The sequence below is a fragment of the Patella vulgata genome, chromosome 3 (assembly GCF_932274485.2).
Source record: "Patella vulgata chromosome 3, xgPatVulg1.2, whole genome shotgun sequence".
Taxonomy (NCBI): domain Eukaryota; kingdom Metazoa; phylum Mollusca; class Gastropoda; family Patellidae; genus Patella; species Patella vulgata.
The window spans coordinates 65,887,108-65,908,993 of record NC_065881.2 but is presented as its reverse complement, the minus strand read 5'-3'; the positions used below and the strand labels follow the sequence as shown (position 1 = coordinate 65,908,993).

The window sequence follows — 21,886 nt, the reverse complement described above, 5'->3', positions numbered from 1 at the left end:
TTCATAAAGATGGTTTATGAAATATGCTTAGGAATAAAATTGTATACCAAAAAGAAAGTCATGTTTCCATGGAAACTAAAAAGTTATTAAAAAGCAATGTCATCCACGGACTAAAAGCACTAACCCTATAATAGACTAATGTGTGAACAAAGTTTTGTAAAGATATCTTATGTGGCTTTTGGGATATGCTTTGGAAACACAACTAGGATAGGTGGACGGATAGAACCCATTTCAAATCATTTGGTATCTTTACCTGTACTTTTGACTAGTCATTTCCCACACTACACCCTCTGGCAACATTTATTGATTATTCTGTCCCCTTTCCAAGATTTTCTGTATCTGCCCCTGAACAATATATCATATTTCATTTGTATAAATCAATTTATCAAGCAAGATACTAAATAAACAAAGCATAACTATTTCATATACCTGTTAAGGCTAGATAAATATTCCATATATAAATATATATACATATATATGAAAAGGCTAAATTATCAATCAAAAGATAATTAATAATATTATGCATAAAAATAATACAATTTGTTTTGCATTACTGGTTCTACAGGTATAACTTTAAAAGTATAGCAATACTCATATAGTGTCAAATATTTAGTAAAGTCATTTAATGAAAATTCTAATCATACAAATTTAGGCAATTACAACTCTTAGTCTAGACACTAAATCTGACAGACAAGAACTGTACAATATACCATAGTTCTAATATCTTACAAAATACCTAACCATGCAAAAATATACCTTTTGATTTTAGCATCTATTTCCTGGATGAATTTTGTATTTTTTTTCTGGTACTAGTCTATCCCGTCAGAGTAGCATCTTCTAGGGATAAAGACTAACAATTAATATATAAACCGCATACATTTATTTTTTAAAAGACTTTCCTGAGGGGTAACAGTATAAACAATTGATACTCTATGCAATGTGTCATAAAAACACATTTTGGCTCAAGAAATTTAAATTTTGTAAAATACTAGAAACTAAGATATTATGGTATGGAAATTACCAATCAATAAAAACAACTAATCAATATCAAAATGAAACAAAATAGATAAAATCTGATTCACAAGCCTTCATTGCTGTAGTTTTGACCTCATCATATTTATAGCTTAATGCTGAGAGGTGGAAAGCTTCTCAATCTTTAATTAAAGTGTTAAAGGGATAATCCCACAACTTGGAAGAAATACCATATCCTGGAAAACATAAAAAATATAGCTTGTAGAATAATACCAGTTGAAGTCTCTTTGCAGCATTTTAGAGCAATAGGAATTCTCTAACAGGAATTTTTTTAATTCCGTTCAGTATTTACACAAGCGGTTACACCAAATTTTGCAAGAGAAGGACAAAGAGAGAAATGGGGTTTAACGGCAACTCAACACAAACCAGGTCATTTCGGGACTACCTATGGTTCAAATTTATTCCAATTTGCTTGCGCGTTATGGTCTTTTAGCAGTGGGTGGAAACCCAAGGACCTGGAGAAAACCCACGAGGTTGGACAGGCAACCCTACTCCTTGTCATGTACAAGCACTGAATCAAAACCACGCCACTTGACTCAATGAATGAGATGGACAGAGAACACACTAAAAAAAGTGATTTATCATACAATCTGGGGCCATAAACAAGGATGTGACCTCTATGTCCACAAGGTAAAAACATGATTTTTTGTACAATCAGGGGCCATAATCCAGAAAGTTAGGGTACATACTACTATAGAAAGCAAACAAGATCTTTAAGATATAAACATACATTTAAAGTTTCATCAAAATCGGATAAAAATTGTGACCTCTAGAGGGTCCACAACCTTGGTAATACATGCTTTACACTATTTGCATAAAAAGGTGCAGCTATTTTGACAGGAAGTATCAGTTTGATACAAAATTAAACAAGCTAACAGGGAGGCTGATTGTTCCCTGCCGCAATCCCAAAATAAATAGATGACAAATATTAATTAATTGCACATGTATCTTTTTGAAAAGTATCAAGCAATCAAACTGATTATCTATACTTCGTTTAAGCAAACCAGCGGCTGCCAGGCAAGATACGCCCACATTTTGCAAGAGATGGATAGAGAACAATCTAAAAACAAAAGAGATTTTCTGTACAATCAGGGGCCATAATCCAGAAAGTTATGGTCTGAAATGAGATTTTTGGGATATAAAGATATGTTTTAAGTTTCATCAAAATCGGATAAAAATTGTGACCTCTAGAGTGGCAATTTTGTTGGGCAGTTTCATTTCGATTTTCCTGAAATTCAACCTTCATTACGGTGGAATGGTGCAGGGATGTGCCCAAGATTTGCTGAGTGGTTGAAAAAATAGCTGCCGAGCTTAGCGATGAAAAAAATGTCTTTGGAGGGGGTCGTGGTCTTTTATGAAAATTCAACCCTTCTTTTTGAATTTTCAGAGCATCTGCTGCCTTTTGTATTTGCTTCATTGCAAATCAAATTTCTATTTTGCAGTCCTCGAAATTAGGAATTTTCTAATTTTCACTACGGCACAAACAAATGAAAAATGCAGTAGCAGAATTGAACTGCTATGGCACCACAGCATTTTTTTGTACCGGTACATAAAAATAAAGTCTTCAAAATTTATTTATTGTACATATGCTAAACAAATCTAATGTAATCTAATGTAAGTGGTATTACATATACCATTATAGTTATTATTACTAAAGTTTACAATATACTGCAAATTAATTTACTAAAAAAAAAAAAAGAATTGTTTCAAAGTCAAAAGCCTCTCGTACTTATAAGTGATTAGTGAACAAGTAAAACAGTACACTCGCCTTGCCGCCTAATTTATTTTTTTGAGGCATGTGTAAATAAAATGGACTGTAGCCCAGCTGTCTCTAGGATTTAGTTTATATTCAGTAGAATTAACGGTAGAATGAGTACATTAAAAATTGATGATAAAACTGAAAGTACGACACCATTTACGACAAAATTGGAGTTCCGTAAATTGGTCTGGGTGACCTATTTACGGCAAATATACAAATTTAAAGACCGTAGAATTGTAAAATGAATAGACCTAAACAACTTCTAAAGATAAATAAACAATATACCAATACCTCTTTCTTTAAACTAATTTGAGATGATAGGGTCTACTACAGCACACAAAAATAAATTATGCCGTGGCAGACATGGTTTGCGTCGGCTTTTACCATGGCTTTGCCATAGTGCCGCCCGGCTAAGCACATCCCTGATGGTGATATTTTAAACGTTTTTTAAAATTTGAGAATCCACAAGCTAACCAGCGACTGCCAGGCAGGATACGCCCACATTTTGCAAGAGATGGATAGAGAACAAGCTAAACAAAAAGCGATTTTTCGTAACATCAAGGCAACAATTCAGGAAGGTACGATCAGATACAACCTTGATATACCAGATGTTTACACTATTTGCGTAGAAGGGCGGCAATTTTGTCTGACAGTTTTCGTCCGATTTTCACAAAATTCAAAAAACGTGATTTTTTGTACAATCAGGGGACATAATTCAGGAAGTTACGATATGATATGCGCGAATATCGAAAGCAACGAAGATCATTGGGTTATAAACATGTTTCATCAAAAACGTGATTATTCGTACAATCAGGGGCCATAATCCATGAAGTTACAGTCCGATACATGCCAATATCGAAAGGAACCAAGATCTTAGGGAGATAAACCTAGATTTCATGTTTCGTTGAAATCGGATAAAAATTGTGACCTATAGAGTGTAGACGGACGGACGCGACGACAATATACGTCCACATGAAAATGTGGGCATATAAAAGTGTGATTTTTCGAACAATCAGGGGCCATAATCTAGGAAGTTAAGCTCAGATGTGCATGATTATCAAAAGGAACCAAGATGTGTGTAATGGTGATATATTTGAATGCGATTTTACATAAAATCAGGGGCCATAATTCAGTAAGTTACAATCCGATATGCGCTAATATCGAAAGGAACCAACATCTTTGGGTTATAAACATGCACTTCAAGTTTCATCAAAATCAGATCAAAATTGTGACCTCTAGAGGGTCCACAACCTTGATATACCAGATGTTTACATTTTTTGTGTAGAGGGGGCGCCCATTTTGTCTGGCAGTTTTGGTCCAATGTTCATGAAATTCAAACTCAACCAACGTTATGGTGTAACGGTGATATATTTGAACGCTTTTTTTAAATCAGATAATAATTGTGACTTCTTGAAGGACCACAAACTAAAAACGCGATTTTTCGTACAATCAGGGGCCATAAATGAGGACGTTACAAATCGATATGCGCAAATATCGAAAGGGACCAAGATCTTTGGGTTATAAACATGCATTTCAAGATTCATCAAAATCGAGTGAAAATTGAGACCTCTAGAATGTCCAAAACATTAATATACCATATTTTTCCGCTAATGATATTTCTTTATTTGTATCGGACCAAGAAATTTATTCTAAATACATAAAAATTATTTTAAGTGACAATCCAAAAATGTCCAAATACAAGTATTCCCCTTTGATGTTGATATATTCCAAGAAAAGCATCACTGCATCACCCAAGAAACATTAAAAAATCTCAAAGTTATATGATGCGCAAGGGGCATAGTGCCAACTCTAAATCCAGTTATGTCAAAGTTAATCCAATGGCAATGCTGGTACCTATGTAAAATGACAACAAGAAACATTCCTCTGGCAGTTGATCTCAGTTGCAGAATTTTTGGTATTTGGAAGATAAAGTGCTTGAATAGGGAAAAAGGCAGAGCCAAGATGAAAAACTCTTTTTCTGTTGCAAGGATGACAGAGGAAGTGACCTATCACACAAATAAATTTATCATATTTATCCTTTAGTCTTATTTAGCCTACTGATATATACTGTACTATAGTTATCAAGATAAATAAATCTGATTCCTCACAGTAGTTCAAAAGATGCATTTCAATATCAATGTCCAACAATATTTAAATAAAGGTCAGCAGATGGGGGGTCCAGTAATTTCAGATCTCTATATTGAAGTGTTGTAGTGCCAATTCACCAGTTCCAAAAGAGCAAAAAAATCACAAAGGGGGAGAGGAAGGGGGCGTTCTAGGTAGCCTCCCTCCAAAAATTTGGAAAAATGCTGTAGATGCCATTCCCGATAATTTTTACAGAAATTTAGACCATGGATCCACTCTTGTAAATACATTTATTGAAGCACTAAGTTAAGATAAGTATATCAATACAAAGATACTCATTGAAGTGGACTGTAAGACAAGTTAATATATCAACGAATAATAATTCTTCAAATACAACTTGTAGGTTATATTTTTTATTTACAGCTTTCATACAAATAGCCATTTAGTTTTCAGCTGAGAAATAAATCAAAGGAACCATTATCAAGGTTATATATATACATGTACAGTTAAAAGTAAGTAGTATACAGAAGATATATAGGTTCATTGTATTATTACTGTTTTATATACAGTTTGTAGATGCATGAATAGTCCAGACTAATGTCAGCTATAATTAGATTTAGGTCCCTTAGTTACAACTAACAACCACTGCCAGTTTGTACAGGATATTTGAGAATAGGTTAACTGACACTGCATTAATAGTGTTAACTGTCTTTTTCTTAGTTTTGTAACAATAATATTTGCTATCTGTCATATATTATGTCTAATTTTATGATTAATATAAGAAATTTTCTTTATAATTATCATTTATCATACTTTATCCTTATTTTATATTCTACTAGCTCTTGACCCAGCATTGCACAGGTATAGCCCTGAACCACTACCTTATACATTCAATGAAACCAGAAGTAGTGTAACCATGGACCATATATACACGATCCATGGTGTAACTCAGATGTGCAACGTCACCAGGTCTATGTTACTCCCTTGTACGAGTTACCCTTATAGCCCAAATTTCAGCCCAAGTGAAGCCTCCAAGCCCTTTTCTAACAGCTAGTTTAAAATTTTTCATACATTGTACCATACTCACAAAGCTTAAAATATTTCCCTAAAGTAGTTCTTGATTACAAATGCAATTTGAGGGTGCATAGACTATGCTTGTTAACTATTGATCAGATACAGAACATTATAGCTTTTGTTAGAACAGAGAACAGAACAGTCCACTGATTTTAATAGTCTTGAAGAGTTTTCCAGAATTATCAAAACACATACTTAGACAGTTGTTTTGATTTTGAAAGTAATGCTGAAGCAATACATGTCCCCTACTGGCACCTACAAATTTTACAAGGTAAACAGCTATAAGAGGTTGATACTGCCATATATAATCTGAATATGTATAAGCTTAGTGATAGAATAACTGTAAAACTGAAATTTCACTAAAATGGTCTGTAAATTTCAATCAAATGCTATATACATGTATAGCAGTGAAACAATAAAACTAGACAGTTGTGATCGAACAATGAGAATCTAATACTATGGTGTTCTATGTCGGCCACTTCCTGCATTGCGCGTCGCTTTTTTCAATGTTAGATCATTACTACGATAGATGCCTTGTGAAGCTTTCAAGAAAGGGAAGTGACGAACGCAAAAGGAAAACACGAGTTATCCTTCTAAAGTTCTATATAACTGACTGAAATGACGAATGATAACAGATACAAGGCTGTGAGAGATTATCTGATAATTCAAAAAAGTAATTGAATGTCACTAAAGGAAATGAAATGAAATGGGGTTTAACGTCCTACTGTTTTGCTCCGAACTGGGCTAATGAAGACGGGCATATACCATACATTGTGCTATGAGGGAAATTTTGCCCGGACAGCGGCACTATGGCCTACTCTTATATCGAATTCAAACTGTCAAGAGATCTTCTACGTGCACGCCAATGTGTACATGGGACCTCGGTTTTTCGTCTCATCCAAATGACTAGACAGCTGTCCTTGTCAGTCCCTCCGTCCTGCAAAACTGAAAAGGGGGAACCGCGCCGGAAAATCTGAGTGAACTTTCTCGGCGAATGCAGGAATCGAACACCCCCACCTCCAGGTTAGCGAGCCAGCGTCTTACCCACTTAGCCACCGTGACCCCTGTCACTAAAGGAAAACGAGAAAAATAAAAATCGCCCGTACATTCCCTTGTTTTTATTCACCGACTTTTTCTCGTTTTCTCTAGTTACAGTCAATTATTATTTTGAATTGTCAGATATCCTCCCACAGTCTCATATAACAACTTTTGGTCTTCGAAGGAATTATTGTTGAGAAGAAATTTGCCTGTGAATCTGTTATCACTCATCACTTCAGTTAGTTATATAGAAAGATAACTTGTGTTTTCCTTTTGCATTTGTCACTTCCCTTTCTTGATAGCTTCATAACAAACCTATTGTAGCAATGATCTCTGTGTTAAAATTATATTTGGAACGTGTTTAACCAGTTCTATCACATATGTGATAATGACTAACACCAATATTGTCCTTTACAATTTAACCTATTTAAATTAGTACTCTGCTTTCAACATGGTAAACCAAAAATAACATACAATTGGTAAACAAGCTGACCTCTGCTTAATCTTTCAAAACAAAAAGTAACAACACATCAAATCAACTGAATTAAATATTTTATTTTGACCTAAATCAAGGGGGCTTAGCTTCTTTACTATGTGAACAAGTTTATTATTTTCATTAGTGAAAACCATATATCATAGCAGACAGCTTTATGGATAACAATCACTAGGTTTATTAACTGCAACGTTTCAAAGAGGATACTTATGTTTTATGTTTTGAAATATGTTACATATACGTCACATACACCTGAAGGATCCTATAAAAGTTATTTAATAATATGGGTCTGTTATTACACAATAACAATCATGTTTGACTATCTGTGAAACTATCAACAACAGCTTGTACAGTTATAAATAAAATCAAAAATTATGCAATACATGTAGATATACTGTAAGTGTCAAATGATTGCCAACACACTGCTCATTATGGTCACTACACTGTATACCACCCGTGCCTATCATACCCCCCCCCCCCCCCCATGAGGAATATTAAATAAACTACATTAAACAATTACACAATAACAATCATGTTTGACTATCTGTGAAACTATCAACAACAGCTTGTACAGTTATAAATAATTCAAAAATTATGCAATACATGTAGATATACTGTAAGTGTCAAATGATTGCCAACACACTGCTCATTATGGTCACTACACTGTATACAAGATAGGTTGCCAGTCAACAAAACATACGCCCACAGCAGCTAACTAGTCTGGCAGTCAACAAGGGTTGTCGCATAATTTTTTTTTTGTCGAATCTGTTTGGCTTCTAGTTCTGCCCCATACTAATGTTTAGTATACACAACATTTAATATCATAGATTTAGCTGTTCAAATTATCAAAGATAGGTTGCGTGGCAACGAAACATACGCATACAGCAGCTAAATCGTCCGGGTAGTCAACAAGAGTTGTCGCATATTTTTACTTTTGTCGGTAATTAACCATTTATAATAAACTAAAATCTGATTAAGAGTAACACCTCATTAAGTAATTATCAGAAAATCATTAGAATTTGTTTGGCCCATGCTAACATTTAGTATACAAAACATTTAATATCATGGATTTAGCTTTTCAAATTATCAAAAATCATTGAAAATCAATATACTTGTTCAATCAATTTAAATTCCATCACATCGATTATATATAGGCGTAAACATGGTGTATAAATATAAAATCAATCAGATGATAACTATAGTCATAAAGAATCCAAAAGATTTTTAAAAGTGATCAAGGGCCATAACTCTGGCAGTGATAATTGGAAATCATTGAAAATCAATAGGCTTTTTCTTCTGATCACCTAAAACACTGTGTATAAATTTTAAGTCAATCGGATATTAACTTTAGCCTCTAGAGTGTTCACAAGATTTTTCAAATTGATCAAGGGCCATAATTCTGGCAGTAATTATTAGAAATCAGTGAAAATAGAGCGTCCACAAGCTTTTTTGGCTCTAGGGTGATGGCAATATACGACCACATATCAATGTGGGCGTATAAAAACATGAATTAAAATGAAATGGTGTTTAACTGGCTACTTTTATGCACCAATCGGGCTAATGAAGACGAGCTTACACCATGCAGTGTGCTAAGAGTGAAATTTTGATCAGACAGCGACACTATTGCCTACTCTTATTTAAAATTCTAGCTGTTGAGGGTTCTTTTACGGGCACAGTCAGCACACCAATGAGCACAACACACCTTGGGTTTTTCTCCCCATCTGAACGACTCAACAACATTCCTTGCCAGACCCTCCATCCTGACCACTGACATGGGGAAACAAAGCTGGAAAATCCATAAGAACTTGCCATCTGTTTAAAGAGTTTGGGCTTATGCATGAGTGACCTACATATAAGTACACAGCAACTAATTAACCCAGACGCTAATAATTGAAGCTATCAGTTTGGAAACTTAATGATAATGGCCGTAGTTTGCATGTCCTAGAAAAATGATCACACAGACAGCTGCCTGTAATTCCTCTAACTTTCTTCATACCCTGCTATCCTCTTTCACCAGGAAAGGCAGAGACCCTCTTATCATCAACTTGCAGTGTGTATAAAATGTTAATTTCAGTGACGGCTTTATAAGGTATTTGAAGAAATTAAAAAATATTTCGCTATTTCATTTGAAATTTTGTATTTCAATTATCAGTAAATAAATATTGCTTAAATTAACACAAGTAGTATAATTTAGAATGGACTATGAAGGAGCCTGTGAGTATAGTTTGCATGTGGGCCCCAACAGAAGTTAATGCGATTTTAGTTTTGGGGCCTTTTTAATATGAACTTACATTGTTTGTGATGAATTGGTATGATTGCTCTCTGATTATTATCTATTTGATGGTTTGCAGCAGTGATGGGATTTCAAAATTTTTCTTGTCAGACATTTTTACAAAAATAAAGGGACATAACTCTTATCATTATTTAAACAGGCAGTTTTATACCACACACAAAAATCATGTGTCAACAAAATATTCAAATTCGTAGTAATAAAAAATAGGTCCACCTCGTTATTCTTCATATTTAATTCAAATTTATGTCAGTAATATTCCTACAAAATTACATGATGTCATAATACAATAGAATGAAAGCGTGCCGACTACTGCCGACCCGTATTTTTCGGGCCATAAGTCGATACATTTTTCAGCAGAAGTCCGGCATTCGTCTTGTACCTCATTTCGACTTATACACGGAAGGTTAAAAAATGACATCCTAAAATTTATTTGGCAGTAACCTTTGCTCTACCACAAATGGTCAGACAATGGAGAAATCAAGGGTCAATCACGTAGATTAAGTTTATAATCACTCTTATTGGAGTGATACATAGTCCAACAATGGAGAAGCAACAACTTCTGTTCAAGATTGGATTGATGAATTGTCTGATAAAGGATTAAATCGACCAATCAAGGCAGATTAACTAGTTAATCAAGGTAGGTGTATAGGCCGTATAACACGATAAGTACGTTGATCACTTAATTACCTACTCAATCCATCCTATTATCAATGATAATCGGGTTGAGTGGTAGATATACACTCAGTACACATATTAATTTGGAATTTTGAATATTATTCACCATACCTTGATGTCCGATTGGGAATATTCCTAGTCGGACAATTTAGAACGTTTGGAAAATAGTGTAGAAAGCACCATTTACAGTGAATTTTTCAAAAATGATCTTGTTCCCAGGGGGAGAGAACCCATACCCACCATTAAAGTCATAGGATCATGACCCACATCCCATGCTTCCCATACACTAGAAGTAAAGAGAACTAGACTTCTTACATATTGATAAACAAACAAAACATATGCCCACTAGCATGTGAATGTGCAACAAATATAAATAATGAACTTACCAGCACTTTGGTTGACATAATGGTGTTTCATATGGTATGTTTTAAGGGATTTATAATACGCTGTAGTTGGAGTACCATGATGTAAATAATAGTGGGTAAGATCATAACAAATATATCCCAGTATTGAACCAGATAAAAGGGCTAAAGCTGAAGCCAATGGCAGGATAATACAATAAATTGTAAATACATTTATGCACAAGAATGTGGCAGGCATCTGGGGGAAAACAAGCTTTGTTTGATCCATTGGAGACTAAAACGAGAAAAAAAAAGAATAAATAACTGTAAAAGACAATGTACGTTGTAACATAAGCCTTTATGTTTTTCTACAAGAAAGTAGAATACAGATTTCTAATATCAAAAGACTGCATTCAAATTCTCTGCTGGTGAGTACATTTAACCAGTGGCGTTGCCGTACATATTCAGCTGATATTATAATTATATAAGTCAGTGACAGATTTAGGTGATAGCACAGTGATACTCGCACAGAACTATTTTCAGCCTTTCTAACCTTCAATAAAATAGCTAGACTCTGTAAAGGAAGAAGTACACCTAGCTAGATATTCTAACTTAAAAATATATATTTTACCTTATGGTGTTGACCATGGAACAAAAAGTGCATACGAATCAAAAATGGTGACCAAGCAGGAGGTTTAAGATGAAACACCCAACGATGTATACTATATTCTACCAAAGACCACAGCAATACACCACTTATTACAATTATTGGTAAGGCACTGTTATCAATTTCAATTCCTGTAACAGAAGAGTAATGATGCAGATTCATATATTAACACTAGTGGTACTTTGTGTTGTGATTTGAATCGGTTCCTTATCCATGAGACTATCCATCTATTCGGTTTCCCATTTTCATATATGGTAATGGTACCCATATTATAACAGACTACATGTAGATTGGTTTAAATCCCCCCTGCAACCCCCCCCCCCCCCAGGTCGGGGGTTGTGGGGTGGGGGTGGGGAGACGCCCTTAGGAACCCCAGGCTAAATCGCAGTATAAAAAATTCACTTATTCTGTTTCAATATGAAAAGTGTATATATGAGTTTTTTGTTCGATGCAGTATAGCGAGTCCAAAGCTGATGAAAGCGGATGTTATATTTGGGTCCAGATATTTACGACACAAATCACCATTGACACAGCAATTTTTCAAAACTTTCTCAGAGAAGGACCCCTGCATCCCCTCCCCTCTAACCAAATATCTTGTGTCCATCACTGTTTATCCTGTTGCTTTCTCTTTTTATCATTTTATTTAACTCTCTGCTACAGTGCCATTCTACAATGCCAGCTATCTGTTATTAACATTTTATGAAGAATGCTTACTTTAGGTAAAGTTAGTCTTTAATTGTCAAGAGGTCATTACACTTACAGTTTGACCTTTAATTTGATGTTTGTGCTCTTTATCTATTTATCTTTTTTACTCATTATTGTTAAGATGAAAACTGTATTACTGGTAAGCCTACATGTATATATGTTATTGGTCTACCATTTTACTAAAAAAATATTGAGGTTTTGTAACTGCAAAAGTAAGGTACATGTACATGTACCAAGACAAGCTGCAACAACTGTAATAATCCTATAATTTGTAATACTTTTAAATATCTAGTACATGCAAAAGGTGTGTCTTGATATTCTAGACTTATAAAGCTCATTATTTTATCCAGTGTAAATGCATTTGGCACCAAACTAACATCAAGCATAAAGCTGATTCTTTGTGCAGTAGAAGTTCCATTTCTTCATCCATTTTCCCTCTGGCATCATTGCTTTAGTTAATTATTATGTAGTCAGAAGATAATGCATCATTTTCAATGCCTGGCTAATTTTGCTTCCTATTTACTGCTCAATATGCCCCCCATGTACCCAAAATAAGGTGAGGCTGATGTCCCCCGCCGAAATCCCAAAATAAACAGATTAGATGACACATATTAATTATTCACACATTTATGTTTTTCAAAAGTATCAAGCAATCAAACTTATTATCAACTATACACTAAGTTTCACCACTCTCTATCAGATAGAATCAAAGTTATTTTGTCCCAAAGCATCGACCAATGAATTTGCTTAGCTCTGCTTAGCTTAGCACGAAATGTTAATCATTGAACTCAGTCAAGACATTCATCTAATGAACATCTACATCAAATTTAAACATTCTCCTCAATTAAAAGCAGAGTTGTTATGTTCCAAAGTCTTGACCAATCAAATTGCTTATCGATCCTTAGCTTAAGCAGAAAATTCTCATCATCAAACTTAGTCAAGGTAATGATATATAATGAATCAATACTCGGAGTTTCATCAATCTCACTTACTTAAAACTAAAGTTATCGTGCCCCAAAGCATCAACCAATCAGATTGCTTATCTCTGTTTACCGTAAGCAGACAATGTTTATCATCGAACTCCATCAAGGCAATCACCTAATCAACGTCTACACCAAGTTTGAACATTCAACCTCAATTAGAAGTCGAGTTATTGTGTTCCAAAGTCTCGCCCAATCAAATTGCTTATCGCACTGCTTACCCTAAGCAGAAAATGTTTTATTATGGAACTTAGTCAAGGTATTGATATGATAAAACTATACACCAAGTGTCCTCACTCTCACTTAATTAGAACTAAAGTCATTGTGTCCCAAAGCATCAACCAATCAAATTGCTTATCTCTGCTTACCCTAAGCAGAAAATTTTCATCTTCGAACTCCATCAAGGCATTCACCTAATAAACACCTACGCCAAGTGTGAACATTCTAGCTCAATTAGAATGAGAGTTATTGTGTTCCAAAGTCTCGACAAATCAAACTGCTTATCACTCTGCTCACTCTGAGCAGAAATTGCTCATTATCGAACATAGTCAAGGTATTGATGTAATGAAAGTATACACCAAATTTCATCACTCTCACTTAATTAGAACTAAAGTTATCGTGTCCCAAAACATCAACCAATCAAATTCAATATCACTGCTTACCCTAAGCAGAAAATGTTCATCTTCGAACTCCATCAAGGCATTGACCTAATAAACACCTACACCAAGTGTGAACATGCTAGCTCAATTAAAAGGAAAGTTATTGTGACAAACAGACAGACGAACGAACCTATTAGTCCCCTGCTTTCTCTAAAAAAAATTTTAGAGATGCATCATGTACATGTAAAAGCTAAATTTAACCCACAATCTTGTCAACAATTATGTGACTTAACCCTATTTACATCTCGGGACCTATGACGAAATCTGCAATAGGTCTTAGCTTTTAGCCTTTACCAATGGATGAGTGTGATATTAAAGGGATTAGAAAATGTCTGCCATAACTTAAGCGTTGAAATGGAAAATTGTGACTACATGTATGTTTAGCATTGTAGCAATGGTACTTGACAATGAAACATTCATAACTTTGCTTGGAATAAAGTAATGTGACTGAAATTTTCAATATATTCATTTCTCATTGTCTATTTTTCAACTATTATAGCAAGAACGGTCAGCTCTTTATTTAATTCTTACATACATGTACAGATAATACATTTTTAAAATAAATTAATGTTGTTAGTCATACCCTGATATCCAGTAATTTTAAATATGTAATCATTTCTCTGAGAAAGTAAAGTATATGACAGCCACATTGCTATTAAGGATATAGGCAGCCAATAAATTGGTACCATCCACCATCTTGAACTGCCGAAAAACTCAAATAAGTCAGAACTGAACAACCTGAACTTCCTGTCGACTGGTTGATGCACCCATGTAGTGTAGTTTTCACCCAGAAAACCAACTTGATGAAATATTGGTTTGTTCCAATCAATTAAATCATCCTAAAATGAAAAAATAACATGGGTCACAGTCACATTTTATAATACAAAATCTTCCTTCAACAAGGATACAGGTTTAATAACTGTATCAATGCAGACGGTAAACCAACCCATCTTATTTCATATTGATTAACTGTTTGCATACATAGGTTTATAAATTATACAGTTAAACAGACAACACAGTAGTCTTTGATTGATACTGGTTGGTACTTACTGCAGCCTTATCCAATATCCGATTTTGATGAAACTTGAAATGTGTGTTTATAACACAATTATTTTGGTTCCTTTCGATATTCGTGCATATCGGTTTGTAACTTGTTGGATTATGGCCCCTGATTGTATGAAAAATCTCACTTTTAGCTTCTGGTCCTTCTAGATGTCACAATTTTTATCTGATTTAATTTTAAAAAAACGGTTGAATATATAACCATCAGACGGAAACTGCTGGGCAAAATGGTCGCTCCTCAGACGCAAATAGTGTAAAAGTATGGTATATCAAAGTTGTGGACCCTCTAGGGGTCATTTTTATCCAATTTTGATGAAACTTTAAATTTATGTTTATATCACAAACATCTTGGTTCCTTTCGATAACCACACATATCGAAACGTAACTTCCTGGAAGTCACAATTTGTATTCCAATTTTGAAAATCGTTTTAACGAAGGTTGAGTTCGAATATCGTAAAAATCTGATGAAACTGCTGGACAAAATGGATTTGCCTGTATGATGTCGTTACATTTTTATACTTTAAGAATTAATTGATGGATAAGCTCAAGTCCGTACCAGATTAACAAAAGTAGCATACATGTACATGTATGCTGCAGGCCCTGCCCTATTAAATCATGATTGTATTTTATAAATTCTGTTTCCATGATTCTGTACTTGGTTTGTTATTATACTATACTGATTTCAACTTTCTTTCTGGTACTTTAAATTTTATCTATTTGTCTATTATTCTTTTATAAGTACAGTAACCTAAAATATTGTGACTCTTCTCTCTCCTCTTTCCCCCCTCCCCACCTGTTTCAATCCTATCTTCGTAGTACTGTAACAATAACATTGTGTTTATATAATCCACATGAATGAAAGGTTCAGAATCTAGGACTATAAAGTTTTGAAAAGGGCTTCACTATAAACATTCCCTTGCTGATCATTGTAAGAACAGTTAATTTAATATTATTGTGTTGTGACCCTGTCACCATTCTCTCTGTCTTCCCTGAAGCCCATAACCCTATTGTTAGCAATAACATTGTGACATATAATCTTTATGTATATGTTTTCATAAAATGCATGAATCTGGGTTGAGAATCTAGGATAATATATTTACACCCTTCATTTCCTCTTCATTAGACCAAAAAACCTCCAATAAAGCTGGTGTGAGTCTGATTACCAGTAAATCTGGATTGTATTAATTGTACCTGTAGTAGTTATAGCCACTAGCCAGCTAAATAAACCTACATCAAATAACCTATATGGTTATATGTCAGTCTGTATAAAGGTCAGAGCCCACTAAGAATTATTTGTCAGTGATTTTTCATATAACAAATGGCCTTTGATCAGGGTATATTATAGCAATGTACTATGATTTTATATTTTAACCCTTGGTATATTTTAACCCAAGAGAAAATATATCTGTGTTTATGATAAATTGGCCACAAAAAATAGGGTCAGTTGGTCTGAAAACCATTTTTTTTTTGGGATTATGTATTTCCAGGAGCTACGTGTAATGACAAAATAATATGGTCATCAGTTAAAATGGTTTGATCCTCCTAAATTTGTAGTGGGTGTCCATACGAGTAAAACACACTTGGTCATATAGCCACAGCAGCACCTTACAGTACCCCTCATGGGGCCAAAAATTAGGTCCTAAGCTACATGGCTGAAACTTTCTAGAAGCAAAGTTATCCATACATGTTGCTGAAGTAAATCTTGCACAAATCAAACCAAAATTTCTGGGGCTTTCCCCAAGTCAGACAATGCCCAATATCTCCCCATGGCTGAAACTTAACAGAAATAAAGATCCATACATGGAAAACATAATTTTCAAAAATCTAACCAAAAGTTTTGGGGCTTGCCCCAGGTCAGATCGATCCAAAGTCTGTCCGAAAACGCCCTAAAATTGCGGCTAATAATATAGTCATCAGTTACATGGCTGAAACTTACCAGAAACAAAGACATATACTTGGAAAAAATAATTTTCAAAAATCTAACCCCAAATTTGGGGGCTTTCCCCCAAGTCAAATCGCACTTAAGTCTGACCGACCACGCCCTAAAAATGGGGATTTTTGTGAGGTCATAAGTTACATTTGTGTACATGGCTGAAACTTAACATAAATAGGGATAGTGCATGAATTATGTGATTTTCGAAAATCTAACCATTAATGTTGGGTCTTTCCTCAAGTCTGGGTGACCTTTATAACTTACTGAGTAAGGTTCTTGAAAATATTGCTGGAATTTCAGTGTTAAAGCTTGTTTAAAGAAAATTATGCGAAGACCAAGTTATAGGGCCTGGCAAATGAGAAAAACAAAAAACAAAATTTACGATTGGAATTGTGGCTAAACAAAAATAGGGTTGTCTGGGTAACCATAAGCACAGGTATGAGTATCATCTTATAAGTAGTATTTTAGTTGAGAAATTTGTAAGCTGCCTAGTCAAGTTCTAATGATTAACAGTAGCAGATGCCATGTAATAAACATCAGTGAGAAAGGATGTTTCTTTAAAACAGTGTTTTATATCAACCCACATGTAGTTTTACCTCTCGACAAGAACTTTGTAGAAATCAATATACATGTAAGGTGATATAAAAAAAATTAATTGGTGATCATCTCTACCCGTCTAGAAAATTCTATCCAACCAGTATTTTTTTTTTTATTTTTTTTTTTCAAAGTTTACCCTCTTACAATGTTTAAAACCAATGGTGAAAGTGCCAAAATGTAGCTAGGCTATGAAATTCCTAAGCTAGTGCCATCTGTGGCGCCATCGTGGACATTCTGTAAACAATGTCAGGCATGCATTCTTCCTCAGATTTAAGATGTTTTCCATGCTCTATTGGTCTGCAATTTATAAGCAGATGACTTGTGCTTTGACATGAAATAAATGCTTTATTCCTGAAGTATTGCTGCTCTGTATATTCATTTGAAAAAAAAAAAACCTCCCTTCTTCCAACATAAAAGGGTTGCCAGGCAACAAAACATACACTTACAGCAGCTAAGTCGTCCGGGCATTCAACAAGTGTTGTCGCATATATTTTCTTTTGTCAGCAATGAGAACATTTACAAGTACATGTAAACCACATGAAAATCTGATTACGAGTAATAACCCATGAAGTAATTATCAGAAAACATTAGAATTTGTTTTGATTGTTTGTCTCATGACTTTAAACAATTTATATTAACTTTAGTCTCTAGAGTGAATGAATGAAATGGAGTTTTAGCATCTAGAGGGTCCACAAGAGTTTTCAAAGTGATCAATGGCCTTAACTCTGGCAGTAATTATCGGAAATAGTTGAAAATATATAGGATTCTTTGTCTCATTAGCACTGTGTATAAGTTTAAAGTCAATCAGATATTAACTTTAACCTCAAGAGCTTCTACAAGATTTTTCAAAGAGGTCAAGGGCTATAACTCTGGCAGTAATTATCGAAAATAGTTGAAAATCAATAGGATTCTTCATCTCATGACTTAAAACACTGTGTATAAATTTAAAGTCAATCGGATATTAACTTTAGCCTCTAGAGCGTCAACAAGATTTTAAAAAGTGATCAAGGGTCATACATTTGTACCTCTAGCATTGATTATCGTAAATCGCTGCAAATCAATATGCTTCTTTATCTCATGACCTTAAACACTGGGTATAAATTTAAGGTCAATCAGATATTAACTTTAGCCTCTGGAGCATCCACAATCACAATATAAGATCACCAACTATTTTTGTTTAAGCGATCTAACATTAGGTTATATCTAGATTTCAAAATGAATGATGACATTCAAATTAACCTAACAGGTTCACTTAATAATTAGAAATCCAATCAATAGTTTACATACGGAACCCCTTGAAAACCACTAAGCAAGCTTACATGTACATGTATATATGTGTACATGTATATATAAGATTACCATTTGTATTCATGAATCACAAAACATTTATATCTTAATTATTATTCAGCAGACAAGTCTCAAATATTGCAACTTGCATACTATCTGCATACAAACATTATTCTGTAGCATAAACTCTTAGTAACACTGGGGGGTTCAGTGGGTGAATGGTTTAATGCATGCGAGCTACATTACATGGTCTGCCATTGAGTCAAGTGGCATGGTTTGGATTCCTCGCTTATACATGACTTCCTCACACAGCCAAAGACCCTTAGTGAATTAAAATTAGTGAAATAAAATTGAACTATATGTTACTCCTGAAATGACTTAGTTTGTGTTGAGTGAACGTTAAACCCTATTTCTCTCTCTCCATTAGTATCACTAGTGGAATACATGATACCATTTCTTAGAAAGTTAGTGTATAAATAACCCTTAAGTATTTATGACTAACAGTACTCTCCACAATCTGATCACATTACTAGTGGTATCAAGTGTTCTTTGATAGGTAATTATTAATACTCAAAGATATAGAATCTGATCACCCTTTTTTGCTATCATATCCCCCAGGAAATACTGTTAACTACCAAGTCCAGAAAAACACATACATGTATTAATTACAAAGTACACATGTATATTGCACCTTGTAATATACATAGTTTCAAAGTGTTAATGATAAAGATCAACATGTTTTAATTAAACATCTTATACAGCAATAGTCCACTCCCCAAAACAAGGACAACCCTGACAGAAAAAAAACACATAACCAAGAATCAGACAAGAATGCTAATACAAATGCAGACAAAACATGAAAAGAGAGAGAGAGGGGGAGAGAGAGAGAGAGAGAAATGAGGTTTAAGTCCACTAAACACAAACTAGGTCATTTCAGGACTAACATACATGTATGGTTCAATTTTATTTCAATAATTCACTTGCAAGTAGGGTTCTTTAACAGTGGGAGGAAACTGGAGGACCCGGAGAAAACCCACGAGGCTGGATAGGCGACCCTACTCCTTGTCATGTACAACCGGGGAATCGAAACCACGCCAGTTGACTCAATGACATACCTTATGATACAGCGCGCACATGCTAACCATTCGGCCATCCAACCCCACAAACATGAAAAGAACAGCAAAGTCAACACTCGACAAGCCAAACCTGATATTCACACATGCAAATTCCCAGCTTCCAGATGAGACCATTTGAAGCATATCTACCAAGTTCCAAAACTTGTAAGCGTCTTTTATGAAGAGTTCGAGTCCAACATAGACCGAGAGAACACCAGACACTACAAGACCTTAATATGGATGGTTCTTGGTCCATTACAACAGGCAACAATCCACAACCTTTCTTACAACTTGATGCACTTGCATTTTTACCACAAACGAATTTGTTGAAACATCAGCTGAAATGTCCTCTTTCTTAACAAAAAAAGGGGGGCCGTAAAGTCCTAGGCCAAAATGTCCACTGATCAAAACGTCCTACATTCCTCTAGCTCATAACTCACGGCAATGTATAACCCTGTTAAATGTTTATATACATAAAAACTATCAATTTAACTGTACATGTAGATATTTATTGTGTTCTAAGGTTATATTAAAGATAGGTTCTCAGAAAAGTATTTATCCAGTGGTTATTTCCAATAAAAGTATCGCAATTTTGGTATATATGGAAAGCAGAAATATCCAATCTTACTAGAAAAATACTGGATGCCCTGAAAAACACTCATGGAGCGCATACAGGACAAAACTGTAAGGGTTTCCCTAATCGACAGCCTGACGATTTGGAATGTCTGCACGCGTGAGGTCAAAGGTCGTACGCGGAGATTGAGCACTTGATGTACATGTTGATAAACTTTATGAAGAGTTAGACGTACAACGGTTTCTGAGTTAAAAACCACAGAAAAAAACTTGGGCAGTTGATAATCCGAGAATTTAATTAGGCATCGATATTTGTAATAAATAGTTAGCGGTTAAAGACAACATCGTCTTGTGTATGCAATGAATTCTCCTCCAACTTCGCCCCTGTTATTAGGTACTGAGAAAGGTAAGTCACGTGACACAAACATGACCTCTTTTGATCGATTTTTTTATAGTAAGGGTATTCCTTGGCAATTGCAATATTTTGAAAAGGATATGAAGCAAAATTATGATAAATTAATTAGTTTGAATATGTTTTTAGTCCAAATATATCATCAAATCACCCTGTTTGTATGCGGAAACGTATCTTTAATTGAAATTATAATTTTATGGCATGTAAATTTAAGTGGCTGACAGCTCAGTTCTCCAACCTGTCAATTTCAGTGTCATTATTGCATTAATTATGACTGAAAGGAGAGCTCTGGTTCATCTCACTGTTCCACCCACAGAAAATAATTAAATTTAGGATGACCCTTGCTCTATGTCTATATGTTTTCAAAATCATTCATGCATTGTATTGTTCGCCAACTGTTACTTGTTTACAATGTAGTTTTGTTAACGGTGAAATTCGCCTAACTACAAGAAGATAAACAACTTGAACTCACCTGTTTTTCATCAGTGAACGATGGATGCCAATTGCTTTGTCTTACTCGTAGATTTTCTAAATTTGTCTGCAAAGGTGCATTTTTATTAACGTCGTCAGCATATCCAATACAATATTTGTTTAAAATACTATAAGCTGTCTTGCTGTGTTTATGACCTAAACTAGCAGAATCAGTGTTCAGCATCAATTGTGTTACATCTTGACCGGCATGTTTTTCTAGAATTTCGACACCGCCGGGGTGTTTTGTCGAAAAATCTGTAACATCATACAATTTACCGTTATGTGTTACGCAAATCCTTTCCGAGTGAATTCTATTAATGCTTGTCATTTTGAAAACGCCTTTTAAAAGCTACTGCAAATACGGCACTTGTGGTCGTTCAGCTGACTTCTAACTCGATGTTTGTTTACAAGTAGCCAAACTGTCTCAATCATCATCATTTAACTCTACCGTGTAAACGTACATGTATTTATATACCGTAAAAACAGCTACCTGCACTCGTCGTGCCGAGATAATTCGCATTCGGTACTATTTGTTCATTTATGTATCCCGAACAGCCAGGGCATAACTATAGTTTTAATGAATTATTCAAGTACATGCACATTAGCACGTAGTACACGGACCTTACCCTCAGATG

General features: G+C 34.7%; 1 protein-coding gene across 1 annotated transcript; it reads right to left on the bottom strand.

The window, feature by feature from the left end:
* On the bottom strand, window positions 1-21,723 carry LOC126816515 (fatty acid 2-hydroxylase). The gene is made up of 5 exons (XM_050543123.2): window positions 21,253-21,723; window positions 14,385-14,640; window positions 11,422-11,588; window positions 10,836-11,085; window positions 1-1,208 (listed from the first exon to the last, which is right to left on the bottom strand). The coding sequence occupies exons 1-5, from the start codon at window positions 21,577-21,579 to the stop codon at window positions 1,150-1,152; spliced, it is 1,059 nt and encodes a 352-aa protein (XP_050399080.1). The 5' UTR covers window positions 21,580-21,723; the 3' UTR covers window positions 1-1,149.
* Window positions 21,724-21,886: the final 163 nt, after the last annotated feature.